Below are 18,483 nucleotides of genomic sequence, written 5' to 3'. Positions count from 1 at the left end.
GATTTATTTATATTGTTTTTAAAATCTTTTTGTTTGGTTTTTTTCCCTCCCCGTGGGCGTGGCGGGGAACAGTGAGGTCACCCCCAAGCTGGTCATCCTGGTCCCAAAGGCCCCACAAAGATGGGGTGTCGTGTGTTTAGGGTCTCATCATGTGCCCCACAGCCATGGGGTGCATCAACATGGCGGCGTCCCGGCCACTAGGCCTGGAGCATCCTGCCGGCTCCCAGAACGAGCATCCGAGCCTCATTCCGGCCGGCCACTCATTATTCCCGCCACGGCACCGGGAATATTGTTCCCCACTCCTCCCACGGCATCATCCCAAGGTGGGAGGGGGAGCAACCTGCCCTGCACCCAGTTTTGGGGTGAGTCACCCCGGGCAGGGCATGGCTTCCCCTCCCTGCTGACTAACCCCGGCCCTGGGGTGACGCAGGGTTCTGGGGCGGAAAACAGCCCAGGGGCGAGTGGGGAACGATGCCCCGGTGATGGGCTGTGGGTTCGGGGATGGATGGATGGATGGAGGGGCCTGGACTGCAGGCACAGGCCCGGGAATGTGAGGGTGTGAGGGTGGCACCAGATGTGGGTCATTGCTGAGGAGGAAGAGAGGGAGGATTCAGAGGGAGAATGGAGGGGAGAGATAAGGGGGTGGTGAAAAGGGGAGGAAAGAGAGGAGAGGCAGAGGGGAAAGAGATAATGAGGGGTGAAGAAGAGAGGGAAGTGGAAGAGGAGAGAGGAGGAAGAGGGAGAGCGAGAGGAGAGGAGAGGAGAGGAGAGGAGAGGAGAGGAGAGGAAGATAAAGAGGGGTGAAGAAGAGAGGGAAGTGGAAGAGAGAAGAGGACAGGAGAGAGAGAAGATCGAGAGAAAGATGAGAGAGGAGAAAGAGGATAGGAGAGAGAGAAGGGAGCAGAGCAGGAGAGGAAGAAGAGAGGAGGAAGAAGTGAGGCCACACATGAGACCCCATCCATGCCCTCTGTGACACCCCACACCCATCCCACCATCTCCCGCTTGCAGGAGGGAGGCACGAGGGTGAAGCACAGGGTGCTGGCAGGAGGAGGAGGAGGAAGGCAGAGATCTCTGTCCCTGCTTTCTAGGACAGCACAAAAGGCACAGCCACCGCATCTGGCCGCCCCGTCCCYGGGGAGCCGGTGACTCCCTTTATTTAGAACCAGTTCCCTGCTCCCAACCACCTCATCCCTGCCGGGGGAATTGAGGCACATCCCGGCCCCCAGCACCACCACACAGGCAGGCAGAGCGATGCTTTCTGCTTTTATTCAATTAATGCAGCAATCTATACAAGAAAAAAAAATAATGAAACCATGAAATTCCAAACCCTGATAGTGAAGAACCGAATTCTTCCTAAGAATCAACTGGAATTAAAAGATTCCCCCACGTCAGACTGTACATAAAATAATCTCTGCCCCATTTACAGCGTTTCACACAGTACTTCTCGTATCTCAAACTTCAGAACTGTACAACTTTGTTACAAACCACGCTTTTTCCTAGGAAAAGCTTACAGAAAAAAATATTGCCACTTTCTTATTTATTTTTTTATTTTTATTTTTATTGGTAACAAAAAAAAAAAGAAATTAGAATCTTTTAAAAAACAAAAATTAAAGTCAGCCAGAACTTCTAAGTGTGGGCAGGGGAAGGAGCAGAGACATTTTTCAGCCCAATATTTCTCCTCCCAAAGGGGAAAGGGAACACTTTTGGCAGGTAAAAGACTCTTTGCTGCTGGTGGGGGTCTAGACCCTGCCCCCCACCCCAGCCCTCCTCAATGCCTGGCAGCTGTTTTGATCCTTGGGCTTGGATAATTCCACCACTGACTCTTCTCGAGATACGGTAACAGTAACAAACCCCAAATCCTCCTGTTCTTGGTGGAAAAGCGGGGATGAACCCCACCTTCCTCCCCCTTCCTTAGGAAAGACAGTTCTCCTGGGCTGGGCTGTGGGTCTGGGCGCATGGATTGTCACACTGGATGGAGCTCCCAGTTTGGGGCTGAGCACGGACACACTGTGGGTGGATGGAGAGGATGGACCACACAATGGGATCAGACACAGGACAAAGCTGGTGGGATCAGGGCTGTGCATGAGCCTGGCCCAGGGAGCAGATGGAGAAGTTTTGCCTCCAAACTGRAGCTCACCCCGCTCCCTGCTCAGCACCAGCCCCTAGCCACCAGCCTGACCTGACGTCTGTGTGCAGCCCAACAGAGAAAACCAGGAATTCCGAGCCACAGTTTCACCAGAGAGGTTACAGGAAGGATCCAGACCTCTGGATCTATGTGAAAAATGTCTTCTAGTTTTGAATCCAGGTTTTGCTCCGATGTTGTTCAGTGCAAAAGAGTTAAAAAACCATGTTATCTACACATATACATCCGTGTCTATAGAAAATGTCTGTACAAGTGGGAAGATGGCCCTGCCTGCACGCTGGGGACTCCTCTCCTGAGGGATCCTGCTCCCTCTCTCTCCAAGGTGTCAAGCTCCAACCAGTCAGGTTAAAAACCAAGAGCAGATGGTGGCTGGARAGCAGCTCCAGCAAGGAGCTCCTCCAGTTCCCCCAGCCACAGCTGCCAGCTCTGATGGGATGGAGGAAAGGAGGGCAAGCTCCCGAGCAGGACATGCAGGAACACCAAAACAAGCTGGGAAAGGATGCTTGCACACATACAGACTGCACAAGGACTGGGATGAGGGGATGGCTGGAGGGATCATCTCAGGATGTCCAGAGACAGCCAGCGCCTCATCCCACAGAAATCCTGCTCTGGGAAGCGGCCGTGGAAAGGGCGGCTGCTCCGGCTTCGTTTTGAACTGACACCAGGACAGAGTATCCATGTTGGAGAGGTAGGGATAAAATTGGGAGCTGGGGGGGAGAGGGGAGAGCTGAGCCCTCCAGCAGTGACCACTGTCACCATCAGCACCCACAGCACTGCAGCGGGCACGGAGCATGGGCCAGGATGGATCCAGAAAGACAAAGCCAAGGAGGAGAAGGGATCTCTGCTCCCTGCGTGCGGTTTTGCTATCAGGGGAATGCCAAGCTTTCCAGAACAGGAGGTTTGGAGCCAAGAGCTGGCCTGGATTCACAGCAGAAAGCTGGGAGGGTCAGGAACATCRCTTCGAATGCTATGTGTGGTCTGAAAATGGCATTTTCAAGGTTTCACAAGCAGCAGAAGCACAAAGTTTTGGATCTCTGGACTGACAAGACACGTTCCTTCGGAGGCTGTGCCTCAACTCAGAGCCAGTGGGGGCTACCACAGGAAAACAAGATAATCAGAGACAGGCACTGGGGACCTCACCAGCACCCCCACGGACCAGAACTGTGCTGAAGGTGATTGCAACATCCTCTGAGCTCATGTGATAARATCCAGCCTGAGCAGAACCCCAACACCAGGCAAAAATCCGCAGGGAAGGAAAAGGACAGTGGGACCCAGATGTTGGCAAATGTCCTCAATCAGCACTGCAGGAGCAATGCCTGAGTGGTTGTTTTACACCAGGAGCCCCTCAAGACAGCAGCAAACAGGTTTCAAAATATATTACATCTTTTTATTGCCAAGCGTGCAGACCATGAAGTGTGTGGGGGACAYGACACTAAGAAAAACTACAGTTGGAAGGAGGGAAAAGCAGTAAAAATTTTAAAAATAAGACTACTCCTTACAACTGCCAACACTTGGGTTCAAAGAATCAACTGGAGGAAGTTTTCCTTAAAAGTACAGCTCTAAATATGGCGCTGGGCCCCAAACTTTGCCAACACCAAGGCTTTGGTCTGGGCTAACGCAAATCAGGTGGGAGAAGAGGATGATGATGGCAGATGTTTTAAACACAAATCCACAGGGCTGAACGCCTGATTCTTCTCAGCATTTCCTGTAGCAACCAGAAAACTCCCCGCCCCAGGAACGCAGGAAGGAATAAGCCTGGGGAAAGCAGGCAACTTCAGTGCTGGATGCACTGAACTGGGGCCAAACTGGACGCCTGCAGTGTCCCTGCTCCCAGAGCCAGCCTCGGAGGGGACAGAGCTGCTCAGCTCCCCCAAGGCCATGGCAGCTCCTGTTCCTGCTCTGGCAGAGCACAGCCAGTCCCACTGTGCCGGGAATGCTGCACCCACTCAGCTCTCTCCACCTGGAAGGGGCAGTGGAGAACAGCTCCTCTCAGGGGTCCCAAGGCACAAGCCCTCACAAGCACAGCGTTTCCTACTCCTCTTTGCTATCCCCAGCTCTGGAGAGCAGCACGTGCTCAGTGTGATCCCTCACTCGGCAGCCCCGAGGTTCCRATATGGATCTCAGGACAATGCTGGGTCAGGTTTCCTTCCCCCTAAACCACAGCAAACCCCCAGATCAGACCAGCACTGAGAAACCAGAGCTCTAGTACATTCTTCTCGGAGAGGGCAGCGCAGGGACACGAGGCTGCGAGCCCACGCTGGCTTGGGAAAAGGGTCTGGAAAGGAAACCTACGGCATTTAAAACACTAAAGTGCAACGAAAATGTCCTAAACCCTTTGAAATGGATCGCAGCAAGAGGGGGTCTGCAAAGCTTCAAACTTCCAGTTACTGCAGGGCACCCTTAAAACAGACCCAACAACCACCAGGTAAGAATTGACCAAGGAGCCCTTTGCTGAAACAAGGAATACGAGCCCACCACAGAATTTTAGCTCCTGGGGTCAAACATCATATTTAGAACATTTGGAAAGAAAAAGTGTTAAAGCAAAAAAAAACCAAAAAAAAAAAAAAAACCACTAGAACCAAAACCAAAACAAAAATACAATTCTTGAATCTTGCGCAATGAAACAGTTAAACTTTTTGGTGTTTTCAAAAGAAATCCCAACAGACAACCTGGCATAACTTCATCTGCTTCCTAAGGGAGAGATGCCCACTTGACCCATGACTCAGGACACCACGTGCACTGGACATGTTCCACCCTCATGTATGTCTCAGCATTCCTCCATTCATAAAACCAAATCCTTCCTGTTTACTCTTCAGCCTGAAAGGAAAAACCAAAACTGAAGCTAGATGGAAGATAGCCAGAGGGAGGAGAAAGTTTTCACAGACTGGAGGCCAATCTCATCAGCTCCACGAGCCTGGAAAGTGCAATCCTCAGTGTCGCCTCATTTTAACTTTCCTGGCRGGGCTGCCGTCCTCCTCTTCCTCGTCACAGTCCTCCGTGTACTCGTAAGACCTTCGCCAATAGTTCTCRGAGCTGAAGTTGCTCCGTCTCCTATGTTTTGGTAAGAGGACCGAGCGCCTGTTCTCCTCCTTATCCATTTCTAGAATCCGTGGCCTGTGGAGAGAGAGGAAACAGGAGTGAGAAGAGCACACCACAACAAGACCCAGGCGTTCCTCCTGGACACMATCTGCAGTTCACCTGCCGTGAGAGCTCTGCCTGTTTTCCCACTGCTTTCCCAGCACTGGGTACTTGGCAGAGCAGAAACAGATCACCAAGCTGCACCTCCCACAGGGAGCTGAGAGCTTTGCTGTGATGGGCCAGTCCTTTCCCTTCCCAAGGCAAGCTTTGGCCTTTACCTCCACCAGGAACATTTCCAAAAAGCCCAGTCACCTCTTTTTTTTTCCCACTTGCAGCTTGTGGGCCCAAGGAATATCCCTTGGGCAGAGGGGTTTGTCTCTACTGCGGCAGAATTGAGAGCACAGCTGAGCTGCTTATGGTGCAGGATCACACCACAGCTCCAAAATCCTTTGTCCTCTCAAATATTAGCACAGTGCAATTGTTATTTCTGCAGAGCTGCCTCTGATCACATCCAGCAGGACTGGGCTGGTGGCTGCACACACCACTTACTTTATCCAAGTGGTTCCTAAAGGATCCCACTGTGATATCCAAGAGAATTACCTGTTATACTGGACTCTTTGAGGCCAGAGAAAGAGAAAAACATGTTTTTCACACCGATYTGCTGCAGGAGCCTGTGTATGCCATCCCCCACAGCCTGATAAGGTCACATCAGGCTGAAAAACAGCTCTGACGGATGTGCACATTTGTCCCGCATGATCGCTCCTCTAATCGGACACCAGCCCACTGCGTGCTCCCAGGGAAGCTGCAACTGCAGCCCAGCTTCARATCTCCATCCATCTTCCCAGCCTGYGTCCAGGTGAATGAACACTGCTCACAAACAAACCATCTCCACCCTCCTCCCTCCAGGACAGGTTCAAACAGGGCTGGGAACGCACAGGGCAGCCAGGCCCTGCCACCAAGTCAACTTCTGGGTTGTACCCATTGTGCTGAGAATGCCATCTGGATCCTYGGGAAGCTCTGGAATGGGAATATCCAGGACAGCTGGCAGACTGGCTCTCACTCACGCAGTGTGCTCACACCAAGGTGTTTAAGGGAAGCCTTGCTGCAAAGCTCAAGCTTGTCTGAGACCTCAGCAAGGAGCTTCCCTCAAGGTCAGGTTTAAGCATCCACACAGTCTGGTTTCTCACACRAAAACATGTACACACAGCTCTGGAATCAAAACAGGCCTGAGAAGCTTCCCAAGAAGTCCTTAACCTTTCCCAGATAGCAAACCCTCCCRTTCCCTCCCAGGACTGCTTTCATAATACAGTTTAACGCAGCTGCACAGGTTGCTTGGCAATAGAGGTCAAAAATGATTAGCTGCAGGGAAACTATTGTTCTGAACRACTGCATTATCAAAAGCCAGCCAAATCTATTGCTTCTTCATTATGCCACTCACAGGATAAACAATGTAAGCTGCTTACAGCCAGGGCTCAGCCTCCACAAGTCTGGGAGGAAYGCACAAAGAGTTCATTCTGATAAAACAGATCTGGGCATCGCAGAATGCACCTGGCAGGTGCATATCAGAAATGTTTTTAATTATGTTCCCAGGCCAGAAACCTCAGCCATGCACTGTTCCAGAGACCCCATCCCAACCAAACATTGCTCTTAGGAGAGATCATCCTACCTGTGGGCAGCATCAGGATCTGCTTTGCGATGGGACCGCTTTGGTTTCAGGATCTGGTCCCGGTTGCTTCCCGACAGGCGGTCAGAGTTATAACCTGCTGGCAACACAGAGCTACTCAGGGATTTTGTTTCCAACCGAGGTGCATCTAGTCTTGTTCTGCAAATGTTTAAAGAGAAGAGAATTTGCAAGGAGTTTCTACAGAAGCACCAGCACTGCTGCAAAACCCTCCATCCCAACCACACAGCTCGGGAAAAGGGACAGGAACACCACACTCCACAGCACAAGCTGCAGCTTTGTGGTACTAGAAACTGCATAGAATCATAAAATGGTTTGGGTGGGAAGGGRSCTTAAAGATCATCTCATTTCAACCCCYTGCCACAGGTATGAACAYTTTMCACCTTCCCAGRTKGCTCCAAGCCCTGTCCAGCCTGGCCYTGGACACTTTCAGGGATTGGGCAGCCAAAACTTCCCTGGTCAACCTGTGGCAGGGCCTCACCACCCTCACAGGGAAGGATTTTTTTTCCCTTATAATATCCAATTTAAACCTACTTTCTGTCAGTTTGAAGCCATTCCCCTTTATCCTGCCTCAGCTTAGAGATATATACATAGTCATGAGGTGAATGTAAAAGGTGCTGGGCTTTCTTCAATCCCAGCTCAGGGATAGAGAGGAAAGATGCTGTGAAATCCTRTGAAATCACAGCAACCTGGCAATAACTCACAGCTCCAGTTAAGCCACCTGGGTGGGAGATGCCCTGCAAAAGTATCATCACCTGCAACAGTAATAACTRCTTCCACCTGGAAACTCCCTCCTGCCCACGGATCTCACKGGGTCAGGTGCTCCTCAGCTTGACTAAGAGGTGCAAAGAGTTGAAGTACGAGTCAGGAGAAGGTGTAGCAAACAGGAGCTGCACCCCATCCCTTCCAGCAGCTCTGCACATGCTCAAGCTGTGCTGGAGAGCAAGCACAGCTCACCCCAAAGGAGAACTGTCACAGGACTGCAGCTGTGAACAGCTGGAGGAGGCAGCAAAAATGAAGGCACAGAATCACAACTTSCTCTCCAGTGCTGAGCTTTAGCTCCTGAGGGAGGCTTCCACAGGAGAATCCCAATCTAAATTTCCATTAGGAAGTGCATCTAGTTGCCAAGCTTCTCTCTGCCATCAGGGAGAGCCTCCTCAGCTAATCAGGGTGATGCCAGATTGGCACAGGCAAAGCTGGGCATGGCAGCCTGAGTTTGCCCAGCATGCCAGAAACAAGGAGCGCTTCCACAGGCAGCTGCCAGGCTGGAGCCTGTGCTAGTCCACGCTGCCATCCTGAGTTTTCTCAGCTCCAGGGCTGGACCCAGTCCASCCTGAACACCAAAGGCATTGCAGAGCCTGCCCCTGAAAAGTGAGGTGGTTTAAATATCTCTCAAATACAACAGCAACTGCAGGGCTGCAATTCAAACAAACCGACCCCAAACACACTGCAAGGGCAAGGGAACACCAGCCACACTCCCTCTGGCCAGGTACAAGGAGAGGCAACACTAAAATGGAGACCAAGGTACGAACGCAACTTAAATAGAGAAACTCTGTTTATGAGAGGGGAAGCAGAATGGCAGCAAAAGCCCTCTAAAATYACTTTCAAAACCCAGTTCAATAGGTCTCATTTCTATACCCAGCTCCCATGTTACCTCTCCCAGCATCTCATAACTTGAGAGCACCATTCTTCCCCTCCTCTGGCTCAAAGCTCTTCCAAACCCYGCTGGCTGCCGGCAGCCTGTGCTCCAATACTCAGGAAACACTGAATACTGAAGTGTTTATGACCTGCTTGGTAACCACGCTGCTCTGGAGAATCCTGCAAAACCCCACTGCTCCTCCAGCTCCCACAGCTCCGTTCTCCTGCCACTGTCAGTGAAAACACGCTCTGAGTAGAGGCGAGAGCAGAGCCAGACTCTGGCAGAATTCAGTGCTGAACACCCCAGCTCCAAGTGGGATGATCTGACTGATCTGATCAGGAAAGCTCAGGGCTCATCCTCACCACRAAAAAGAGGAAGAGGAGTTTCACGAGGCTGCTGGCTGCTCCCAGCCTCTTGTGCTCACAGGCCACCAGAGGAAGTTGCTGTTTTCCTGGTTGCGTAACGCTCTGCTCCACACAGAGTCCCATGATCCCGGGAATCGGGAATGGCGCTTGTGCAGCGATCCACGGCGCGGGGACACGAGGAGGTGGCCGCCCTCACCGGGGACAAGCAGCAATTAATGAGCTCTGCTTGGCAGCAATCGCGGCACAGCCTTCGGCAAACGCTGCCACAGATTCACCGGRGCTGCGGAGCCTACGCTGAAATTGTTACCGGGGAGGGTTGTGCTTTGCTCGAGAGAAAAATGCTGGTGTGGTTTCATCTGGAAAGTGAGCCAAGTCAGCCCCTCACTGTCTGGGCAGAGACACTTCTGCTCTGACACAAAGCAAAGCAGGCCCCAAAATTCAGGAGAAGACAGAAGGACACACTGCTGCAGMCAGCAGAGCTACAGGCTCTGCCCCTTCAGCAATGATGCACCAGGTGAACCAAGTACACCCAAGGAGACCTCACTGCTCCTCCCAGGACTTAAAGGGGGCTTATAAAAACCAAAGAGGGTGACATTTTACATGGGGACATGGTCATAAGGCCAGGGGGGACAGTTTTAAACTAAAGCAGAGAAGATTTTGATTAGAAATCAGAAAGAAATCCTTTACTCAGAGAGTGGTGAGGCACTGGCACAGGTTGCCCAGAGAAGCCCAGCTGGACAGGGCTCTGAGCAGCCTGGTCTAGTGGAAGGTGTCCTTGCCCATGGCAGGGRYTRGWAWGASAWGAGGTTTAAGGTCCCTTCTYGCCTGGTTGCACTTTGCAGGCAGCCAGGCTTGACTGAAACAACCCAACACCCTCAGTTCACCGAGGATGGAGAAAGCAAGAGGGAGAGCCAGTTGAAACAGGTATGTTCAATATCAGCAGCAGTTTGGGCAGCTTTAGCTTATTTATCTAAGTCAGTCTCTTCCACAGAACTGTTCCACAACCTAAGACAGGCACCTTCTCCATCCCAAAGTCCAACCAAAGCAGCTGCAAGACTTGGAGCTGCCTCCTTGTCAGCACTTGTGCTGCCTTCCCCTGGCTGCACCAACACYATGAACACAACAATTCTAAGCTGTTATCACAACCTCTTGCTCCAAACCTCACGTGGCCATACCCAGCTGTGGAGTGGTTTGGCTACAGYCTGCCTTTCCTCCCACTATCTCCTGCCACATCTCATCCTGCCTCCCTGGGTCTSAGCTGATTTTGGCTGGCTGATGCCTCAGGGCTGCTGTTTTTCCTGCCTTCATTCCATGGGTTTCTSTAACCAGATGTCCAACTCCACTCCGCTGGCTTTGTGCCATATCCTCATAACGTTGCCAGACTTGTTTTGAAACCAACTAAGCCATCCAAAAGCTCATCCAAGTCTGAATCCAGACCGCTTGCCTGTGAGCCTYATGCCAGCCTGGGCCACAACCACAGCTCTGCCACCAGTGCCCATGTTTTTGGCTGGGTTTACAGGACCAGCCTGTATTTTCATTTACAAAGAGACTTACTGACAGCAGAACTACTTGCTAACACCTTCTGAGRTACAGCCAACATGGCACAACGTATGACAGTCACATTTTCTGGTCTCCTAGTAGAACGAGCTGATGGGGGAGGACATTTCTAGGCAGAAAAGAAGGTTTTACTGAGAGACTTTGGGGTGTGGTTAGTTTTTTGTCTCCATTTTCTTAAGAAATGGAGCTTTAGGAACAAGCAYTGACTGATGAAGTGCCATCAAGAATGCTCCTCTAGAACAGCAAGCCTAGTTCTAAAACAGCTTATGGAGCTTGGCTTCCCAACATGACTCAAAGGAAAAGCAATGAGCATTTAATTCTCTATGTGCTTCCCTCAAAACCAGAGTCTTCCTCTTTCCCCAGGAAACAAAAGCCATCATACCAAGAAAACTTTTTCTGCTTTACAGGACATTCTTCACCACAAGCATCAGCTTCAAAGGACCATCCAAGCAACTCCCACATGTGGGTATTATGTGACCAGACACCTGAGCACACAGCCCAAAACAAGGGTTTGAAATTGTAGCTGGGCAGCCAAGGAAAGCCAGGTGTTTGGGCACCAGCAACCCCAGACATTACAATGAAGTGCTGCTGCACAGAGCCAAGGGGTGATTAACTCTGCAGGAACAGGTTCCAGCCACTTCCACTGCTGGGTAYGACAGACACGAGCAGCATCAGGGTGACACCTAATCAAGGTGTGAGATCAAGCCATCAAATTAACAAGCAAGGCAGTTTCYAAGTGTTTAAACATCACAACATCCACGCTTATCTCGCTGTCTGGAGGGCTTCAACACTTACTTTCGGAGGATGATGACAGCTCTCCTCTCCTTGATGTCCTGTGGTCGAATGCAGTGTGTGATTTCGTCAGCCGCGTACCCACTGACAACAGAAACAAAAAAGCCACTGTCAGAGAGATGCCAGGCACAAGCAGAGAGTGGTTTCCAGYCTCAACAACTCAGTTTGGCCAGTACTTCCTAACTTCCAGCAGGAATTCCTCCTCCCAACACCACCCCMCAGGCACACAGGAGCTAGGGTTAAGAGAAGAAACAAACATCGGGAATGAAYGAGGACAAGTCAGGGTGTTTTGGGGGGTTTTATGACTCAGTTTTTTAGCATACCCCAGAGGAAACTGCCACCTGCTTCAGCACTGTGAAATAAAACTWGTAGAAATGTAGAACTGCAGATATGGACGATTAATTTACAAAGAAATTAGAAAGCAACAGGGGAAAAAAATGAGCACATTCCTCCAAAGCATGATATCAAACACACCTCTGAGAAAAGCCATCTCTGACAGCTCAGATGTGCAGCACACCCTGACACAAACATCTGACAGATCAATGAGGTTTTTCAGTCAAAGAGGGGTGGTCACAGCTGAGCCTCTCACCCCCTTCCCCTGTCACAGAACCCCTAAAACCTCCCTGTTACAGGGTAAAACATCTCCCTGAGCTGAGGAAAAGCCCAGGCTGAAGCAGTAGCTGTCGGCAGGAGTGTTTTGCTGTGTGACATGACTCCAGACACTCCACATTTTCAGCAGCCTGGAGAAATGCCACGGCCAAGGACAGCCCCATCTTCCCAAAACACACTGGAGCATTTCCTCACGGCTGCTTCTGTTTGCAGCTGGACTCCGGGGCCCAGCAGAGCAGGGAAATCACAGTGGGTGTGTGGGGAGCTGCCACCACATCTGATCCAACACAAAAACCGTGCTGGGAGCACATCCATCACTGCAAGGGTGTGAGCTGGCACATCCCAGAGGTGGGGCCTGCCCTCTACCTGCCGTTTGGAGAGTGTCAGCTCACTGAGAGCCTTCTGGAGCCCAGCATGGGCAAAAGAGAAGCTAAACACCTTCGGAGCCTCCTCAAACACCTGACAAGGGCAGGAAAACCTTGGGAAGGCTGCTCAAGCCTGCACAGCCAGCCTGAAGCAGAAATCACCAGGCCCAGCGTCCCTGCGAGGCTTTTCCGTGCCACTGCTGGCACGCCAGGGGTCAGGGGCTGGCAGGTTATCCAGGACACTCCGAGCAGAGCTCACACACGCAAGGCTTCTCCGGGGACAGGACCGGGTTTCCTAGATCTGGTTAGATAACCCACCCACTCACCCAGAAACACACACCTCCTCACACACACATTTCCTGCTTTGGGAGGAGAGTTAGAAGCCTGAGACACGAGCAGCTAAAGCAGGGTTGATGTCCATCCCCACCAYCCTCCAGGTATTGCAGAACCCGACAGCGTTATGCCAGGGGGGTTATGATGATGCTCAATTATGTTCCAGCGATCTCTGCGTCAAGCTCCAGTGAATTCATGAATATCACCCACGTTAGCATTCAATTCAGCATCCTCAGCAGCACCCTGAACACCAGGGAAAGGTCTGCTTCCAGACCTGCACTCCCCATGGCGAGAGAGCAGCCTGGATACTCCTTTTCACTCCTTCCCCAGGCTGGAAACCTTTCCAGAGCCTTTTCAGAATGGCACCAGGAAGTCTGTGGTCCCAGATGCAGCATCAAACAACAGCCCCACCACTCCAGCCTGAGGCCCTAAGGGGGACACACCAGTCTGTCCCAGTGCCAAACTGGTGTGGGAAAACTCTGCCTGCACTGTATCACATGGAGTGATGGTGTGTCTCTGCACAGGCAGAGAAATGGAAGAAAAACATTATTTGGTTGTGTCATATTTGTGCTACCTCATGCCAGCACAACTTCTCACCCACTGCCCGGCCTGGCACACCCTGAGGATGGGTGAAGGGGCAGACCCTGAAGAAAAACACCCATAATGGTATCGAGGGTCTACCCACAGATTTCTTGCCCAGAGAATAAACCCAAAGCAACTTGGAAAGGAAAACCATAAATTCCTGTCCACAAGAAGACCCGAGTGTGACGCCTCCATCTCAGAGTGTTYTCCAGGAGAACATGGGGAAGTGCTGATGTTTTCCACACACTGCCCCAAAACCAAAYCCCTATTCCACACTAACCTGTCAAACCTTACACCCCCAACTCTTCCCTCAGTCTCTTTTTCCATCTGCAAGAGCCGCTGCCRAGCCAGAACTGATTCACACAGAGATAAAAGCGGATATTTTTGTGCAAACATCACCAGAAAGGAAGCCTTGAAGTTCCACAGACTCTAACAAGAAAAGCTTGAACAAATCTCTGCCTCATCACCACTGGCACACGTGGAACTTCCTCTGCACCAACAGCCTGCTCTGAGGGATCAGGCTATTTTGGAGCAGACAGCTGCAGAGAGATTCCTCCAGCTGGGAAGGAAGGAGGTTCATCCTCCAGCGACTCCAACCTGCTCTGATTACGCTTCCACCAGGCATGCCTTGAGACAACAGGAGGGACACACATCACAGCGTTTCCCTGCCATTACAAACAGCCAGGAGATGACCTGGAGCACTCTCCAGCTGCGGRAGGGAAGCCCGTATGGCACAAGCTCCTGGAATTGGGGAAATGTTACCTGTGCCTTTCACTCCTCCAACTGCAGCTGCGCTATTTGCAACACTGAGATAACATACCTGGTGGTTTCAGTGCTGAGATTTGCCTCCTATGACAGCAGCTGCAGGGCAGGGATCTGCCTGGAACCCCCCATCCCAGCTGGCTCCACACACCCCCTGCTTCCTCCCTTTTTTCCAGCCCAAGCATTGTCAATGCACATGTTCCCCAAATGAAAAGGCAAATTCCTCTATCTCCCCCCCACTGCTTCTATCGATTAACGCTCATGAAATTCTTGTTAAAAGAAGAAAAACCCAYAAATGTGGTGAGGTCAGCAGCCCCTCCCCAGAGAGCTGATGGACCACAGGACTGGGGTCCAGCAGCCCACACTGAGGTGATGCTCCCTCCTGGCCTGGCTGCCACTGGGACAAACCTGCAGGAGCACCTCCTTCCCATTGCTGCAGAAGAGGGGACTGGAGGAGGTCATCTCTGAGATCTCAAAACCCGCAAGAGCAAATCTTCCCTGCAGATGTGAAAGGAAAGGAGAAAGGGCCCTGCTGGAAGAGGGAAGAGCTCATTAGCAGATCATGGGGTGGCTCAGCCTTTGGGRCACAGCCCAGCCAGGTGAGTTGCTGCTCCACCTCACCTGCCATCTGAGGTCTGAACACTTTCCAAGGAGTCCAAGGCAGGGTCACTGCTGGCAAACACCACATCCTGCTTCAGGGCAGGCAAACAAAATCAAGGGATGGAAATTGCAAAAGCCCCTCTGCAAAATCCCTGCTGGGCAGGCAGCTATGGAATTGGGAGAAYTGGGAACAGAACTCATGAGAACAGGAACAGGACAAGGGCAACCTGGGGACAGCCTGAGAGYGGTGTGGGGTCAAAGAGAGGGATCCAACAGCTTCCTTTAGATCCTCATGACGTCCCCACAGCACCCACACACACGTGGCCACCCCGGCTTCCCCAGAACGGCTGCACGCCAGGAGCAGCCACTGACCCAGCAGGATTTGAATCCCAGACATTACAGGCATGCCACTTCTATCTGTGCCCGTTCCCTATCTCCAGGGCAACTGCCTCCAGCAACTGTTTACCCAGAGGAGAAAACGCCAAGTTTGGGGAGTTGRYTTAATCATGAGCAAGGGCTGGATTTGGGGATGCACTCCTGAGCATGGTCTGCACCTCTCCTGCTCCTCCTGATTGCTGGGGTTAGACGGGAGACCCGGAGATCTGCTGTGAGGCAAGGAATTGATTCCAGCCAGGATGCTATCAACACACAACAGCCACTTTGGCAGAATCTCCCTTAAGTGAGTGCAAAGTACCWGCTAACCGCTGTACCAAAATTGAAATAATCCCYGCTTTAAAGTCTGTTATTTGCTGGAAAGCAGAACATCTGACCACGATGAAGCTGCAGTGGGTGGCTCGGATTTGAAGAGAAAAGATCACTTCATTTGTTTTGTAGGATCACTTCAGCCACATTAATAAACTAACTACAGCACCTGGGTGACACCCCTGGAGACATCCCCCTCCAATTCCATAGGACCTGAGCCAGCAGCCTTTTCCCAGCAGTTCTGAACCAAGAGCAAGGGTTTGGAAAAAAAAACCATCATTCTCTGGTCCTAGAGCAGAGAAAACATCTCTCCTTCCTCCCACCATCCTCCACTGCAGATCCTCCTCCAGAGTTTTTCAAGAGGCTTTGACTGCAAGACTTGAGGCTGACCCTGCATTACCAGCCCTGCCAGAACGCTTCCAAGCAGGATAAAACTCTTACTGTCTTTAAAAAAAAAAAAAAAAAAGGCCTGTGGCTGTAAAAGGAAGGACAACTATTTATCCAGGCATGACAGGAAAAGACAGCAGAGGGGTTTGCATCACCAGCAGGAGAATTAGGGTAGAAAGTTTCCCTCCTGGTATCTCAGAGAAGTCAGGGAGCAGAGTGGCTGCCTCACACCCAGCAGTGTCCATCCCTGGGGATGGAGCTTGCTCTGCAGTAAAAAGATACAGGGCAGGATGGGTCCCCTTGGGTCCCATTTCACAAAATCACCCTGACCTCTGCCCCCCCAGCCCTGTCAAACCACCAGAGAACGAGAAAATGTCCTCAGCGCCGCTCCCGACTCCCTCCGCAGCCTCCCTCATCCCTGGCTAATCCACACAAGTTACCTAACGCCGGGGTACAGCGAGGATTAGTTAATGTTTGTGCAGCTTTTCCGAGATAAAAGCTACGCGAGATCTCAGCATTTATTATTGATGCACCAGTCAAGGAGGCCGTGTGTTTGTGGGGAGAAGAATTCCTTCCCGAACCCTGCGGCGATCAATTTACAAGCCAAAGCAAGGGATTGTGTTACGGCCTGGGAGCCCGGAAAACAGGCCTGGACCTTCAGCAGTCCAAAAATTAACYCCCCCAAAACGAGGATCCAGCTGGGAGCGCAGAGCACTGCTGGCAGGGTCCCGGTGATCCCTGCTCCTGGCARGGAGCACTCTGACCTTCAGGGACACGAGGGACTGGCAGTGCTGGTGCCAGGCTTCGAGCTGCCCTCCCCAGGAGCTGGACACCAGTGGGATCCGTRTGCTCCAGCCCTTCCTGTCCCCTTACCTGCCTGTCTCCTCACCTGCCTGCTCCCCTGTCCCAGCTCATACCGGGAGGCAGTGGGCTTAGGAAGCAGGCGTTTCCCAGTGCCARTCCCAGCTTTACTGCCGACCAACTGCGTGACCTTGGGCAGGTCATTCCACCTCCACGGCTCTTCCTCARCACACGCCAAGTCCTTTCCTGCGCCTGTGACCCGCTGCACTTCCAAGTGACAATCACACGGGGCTCTGCACTCTGATCTCCCTGTCGTCATTGGGCAGGGGAGGGTTCAGCATTCCCAGTTCACAGACTGGGAAGACGAGGCCATTCACACCTCCTCTCCACGATTAAGGTCAGGTCATGGAGGAACCGACCCGAGCTAAGAATAGACCCAGGAGCCCAGTCTGTACCAGCTGCTCCGTTCTGACCACTCTCGGGCAAAGGGTCCATTTTGTGTCTCAATGTGTTATTTTAACCATTTACAGGAACTAAATGGTTAGCTCAGCTCTGCGACTGGCCACGCTCCCACCAGCAACCCCCTCAAGCCTCGTGGAGAGGGTACCCACCCAAATCCTCACCCACCACGACGGCAGGACACCCCAAAATCCCTGCTTCACCCCTTCCACCACAGCGAACCCCTGCGTGCCTACAGGCGAGGGAGATGGAGCCCGAGGCGCCGTCGGGGCGCGCATCCGTGCGCCTCGTGATCCGCGTTACACAACCGAGCCCCGGGCTTGTTAGCGGAGCCTCGGCAACGCGGGCGAGTTACCTGAGCACCGTGACGCTCCCTCTCTTCACGGGCAGGAAGAGAACGGGCTCCGACACCCTGATGGGTTTGAACTGGAATTTACACCCGAAGCAGAGCGCCGAGTCGCTGAAGAAGGAGACGGAGACGATGGGCCTCTCAAAGATATGGATGGGGTCCACGTGGGAGACAATGCAGCCCCCCGGCTGGTAATCGTTGATGACGGCACTGTTCACAAAGCCCTCGGGAATCACCCGGTGCTCCACCAGCTTTCTGATCACCAGGTCGTGCACCCACTCGGGGATGGCGTCCACCTCCCCCCGCGGGTACAGGCGCTCCTGGCCGGGGCCTCGCCGCTGCAGCTGAGACCCGTAGGTGTAGCCTTCCCCGAAAAAATACTTGTTCCGCAGCGGCGCCCGATCCACCGTGTGCTCCTTGTAGAGCCCCTTCTCGGCCCGGGACACCACGTCCTCGATGCGCGCCTCGATCTTGGCGCACTCCTCGGCGCTGAAGAGGCGAAGCTGGCGGATGCCGCTCTTGACTTTCCGAGCTTCCTCCTCCTCTTTCTGCTCCTCGTAGTCGCTGGGCTCGGAGCCGGAGTCCTCCTGGTGCCGCCGCTTGCGGTCGTACGGAGGTTCGGGGGGCTCCCGCGGGAGGCCGCCGCCGCCGCCTTTGTGGCCGTCCCGGTAGGGCATCATGGACTTGAGCTTCTCCCGCAGGTCCGTGTAGCCGCTGCCGGCCATGGCGTGTCCGCAGCCCCCGCCTCTATCGATCCCGGCGCTGCAGGCGGCGGCGGGCGGCGGCGGGGGACGCGCAGCTGCTGCTCATGGCACCCGCCGCTCTGCCGGGAGAGAGAGCCCCGCAGGACGGGGAGGTGAGCCCGGGATCCCGGTACCGCGCCAGACCCTYTCCCGCCCCCCCAGCACGGGAGATGGAACCCCGCTCCCGGCGGGCAGAGCTCCCGCCCTCTCCCTCCCTCCCTCCCTCCTGGGGCAGGGGGCGGCCCGGCGGACGCCACACTCACGGCTCGGCCCGGGGCGGGCGCGGACAACGCTGCCGGTGCTCACGCGGCGGCCGGGCCTGGCACATTCCCAGCGGCGGCCCCGCACGCCGTGCCCGTTCCCACCGCCGCGGCTCTGCCCATGGCGGGGGAGCAACCGGAGGAGGTGTGGTAGTCCCGTGCCGTGCCGGGGAACAGCGGCGGGCAGGGGTCTGGCGCGGCCCTTCCCGCTACGTCACCAGGAGCCGGCCCGACATCCCGGATCGCCGCGGGGCCGCCCCGCCCCGCCCCGCCGCG

At 53.3% G+C, this 18,483-nt stretch overlaps 1 protein-coding gene across 1 annotated transcript; it reads right to left on the bottom strand.

Moving 5' to 3' along the window:
- Positions 1-1,250: 1,250 nt before the first annotated feature.
- On the bottom strand, positions 1,251-18,474 carry ALKBH5 (alkB homolog 5, RNA demethylase). The gene is made up of 5 exons (XM_057381271.1): positions 18,211-18,474; positions 17,211-18,027; positions 11,259-11,339; positions 6,888-7,043; positions 1,251-5,257 (listed from the first exon to the last, which is right to left on the bottom strand). The coding sequence occupies exons 2-5, from the start codon at positions 17,927-17,929 to the stop codon at positions 5,074-5,076; spliced, it is 1,140 nt and encodes a 379-aa protein (XP_057237254.1). The 5' UTR covers positions 17,930-18,027; positions 18,211-18,474; the 3' UTR covers positions 1,251-5,073.
- Positions 18,475-18,483: the final 9 nt, after the last annotated feature.

This window comes from Malurus melanocephalus, unplaced genomic scaffold (genome assembly GCF_030028575.1).
Source record: "Malurus melanocephalus ecotype Western Australia unplaced genomic scaffold, MMel_1.1 scaffold_504, whole genome shotgun sequence".
Lineage (NCBI taxonomy): Eukaryota > Metazoa > Chordata > Aves > Passeriformes > Maluridae > Malurus > Malurus melanocephalus.
Note: the sequence above shows the minus strand (reverse complement) of the source record. Positions and strands in the feature narration are given on the sequence as shown.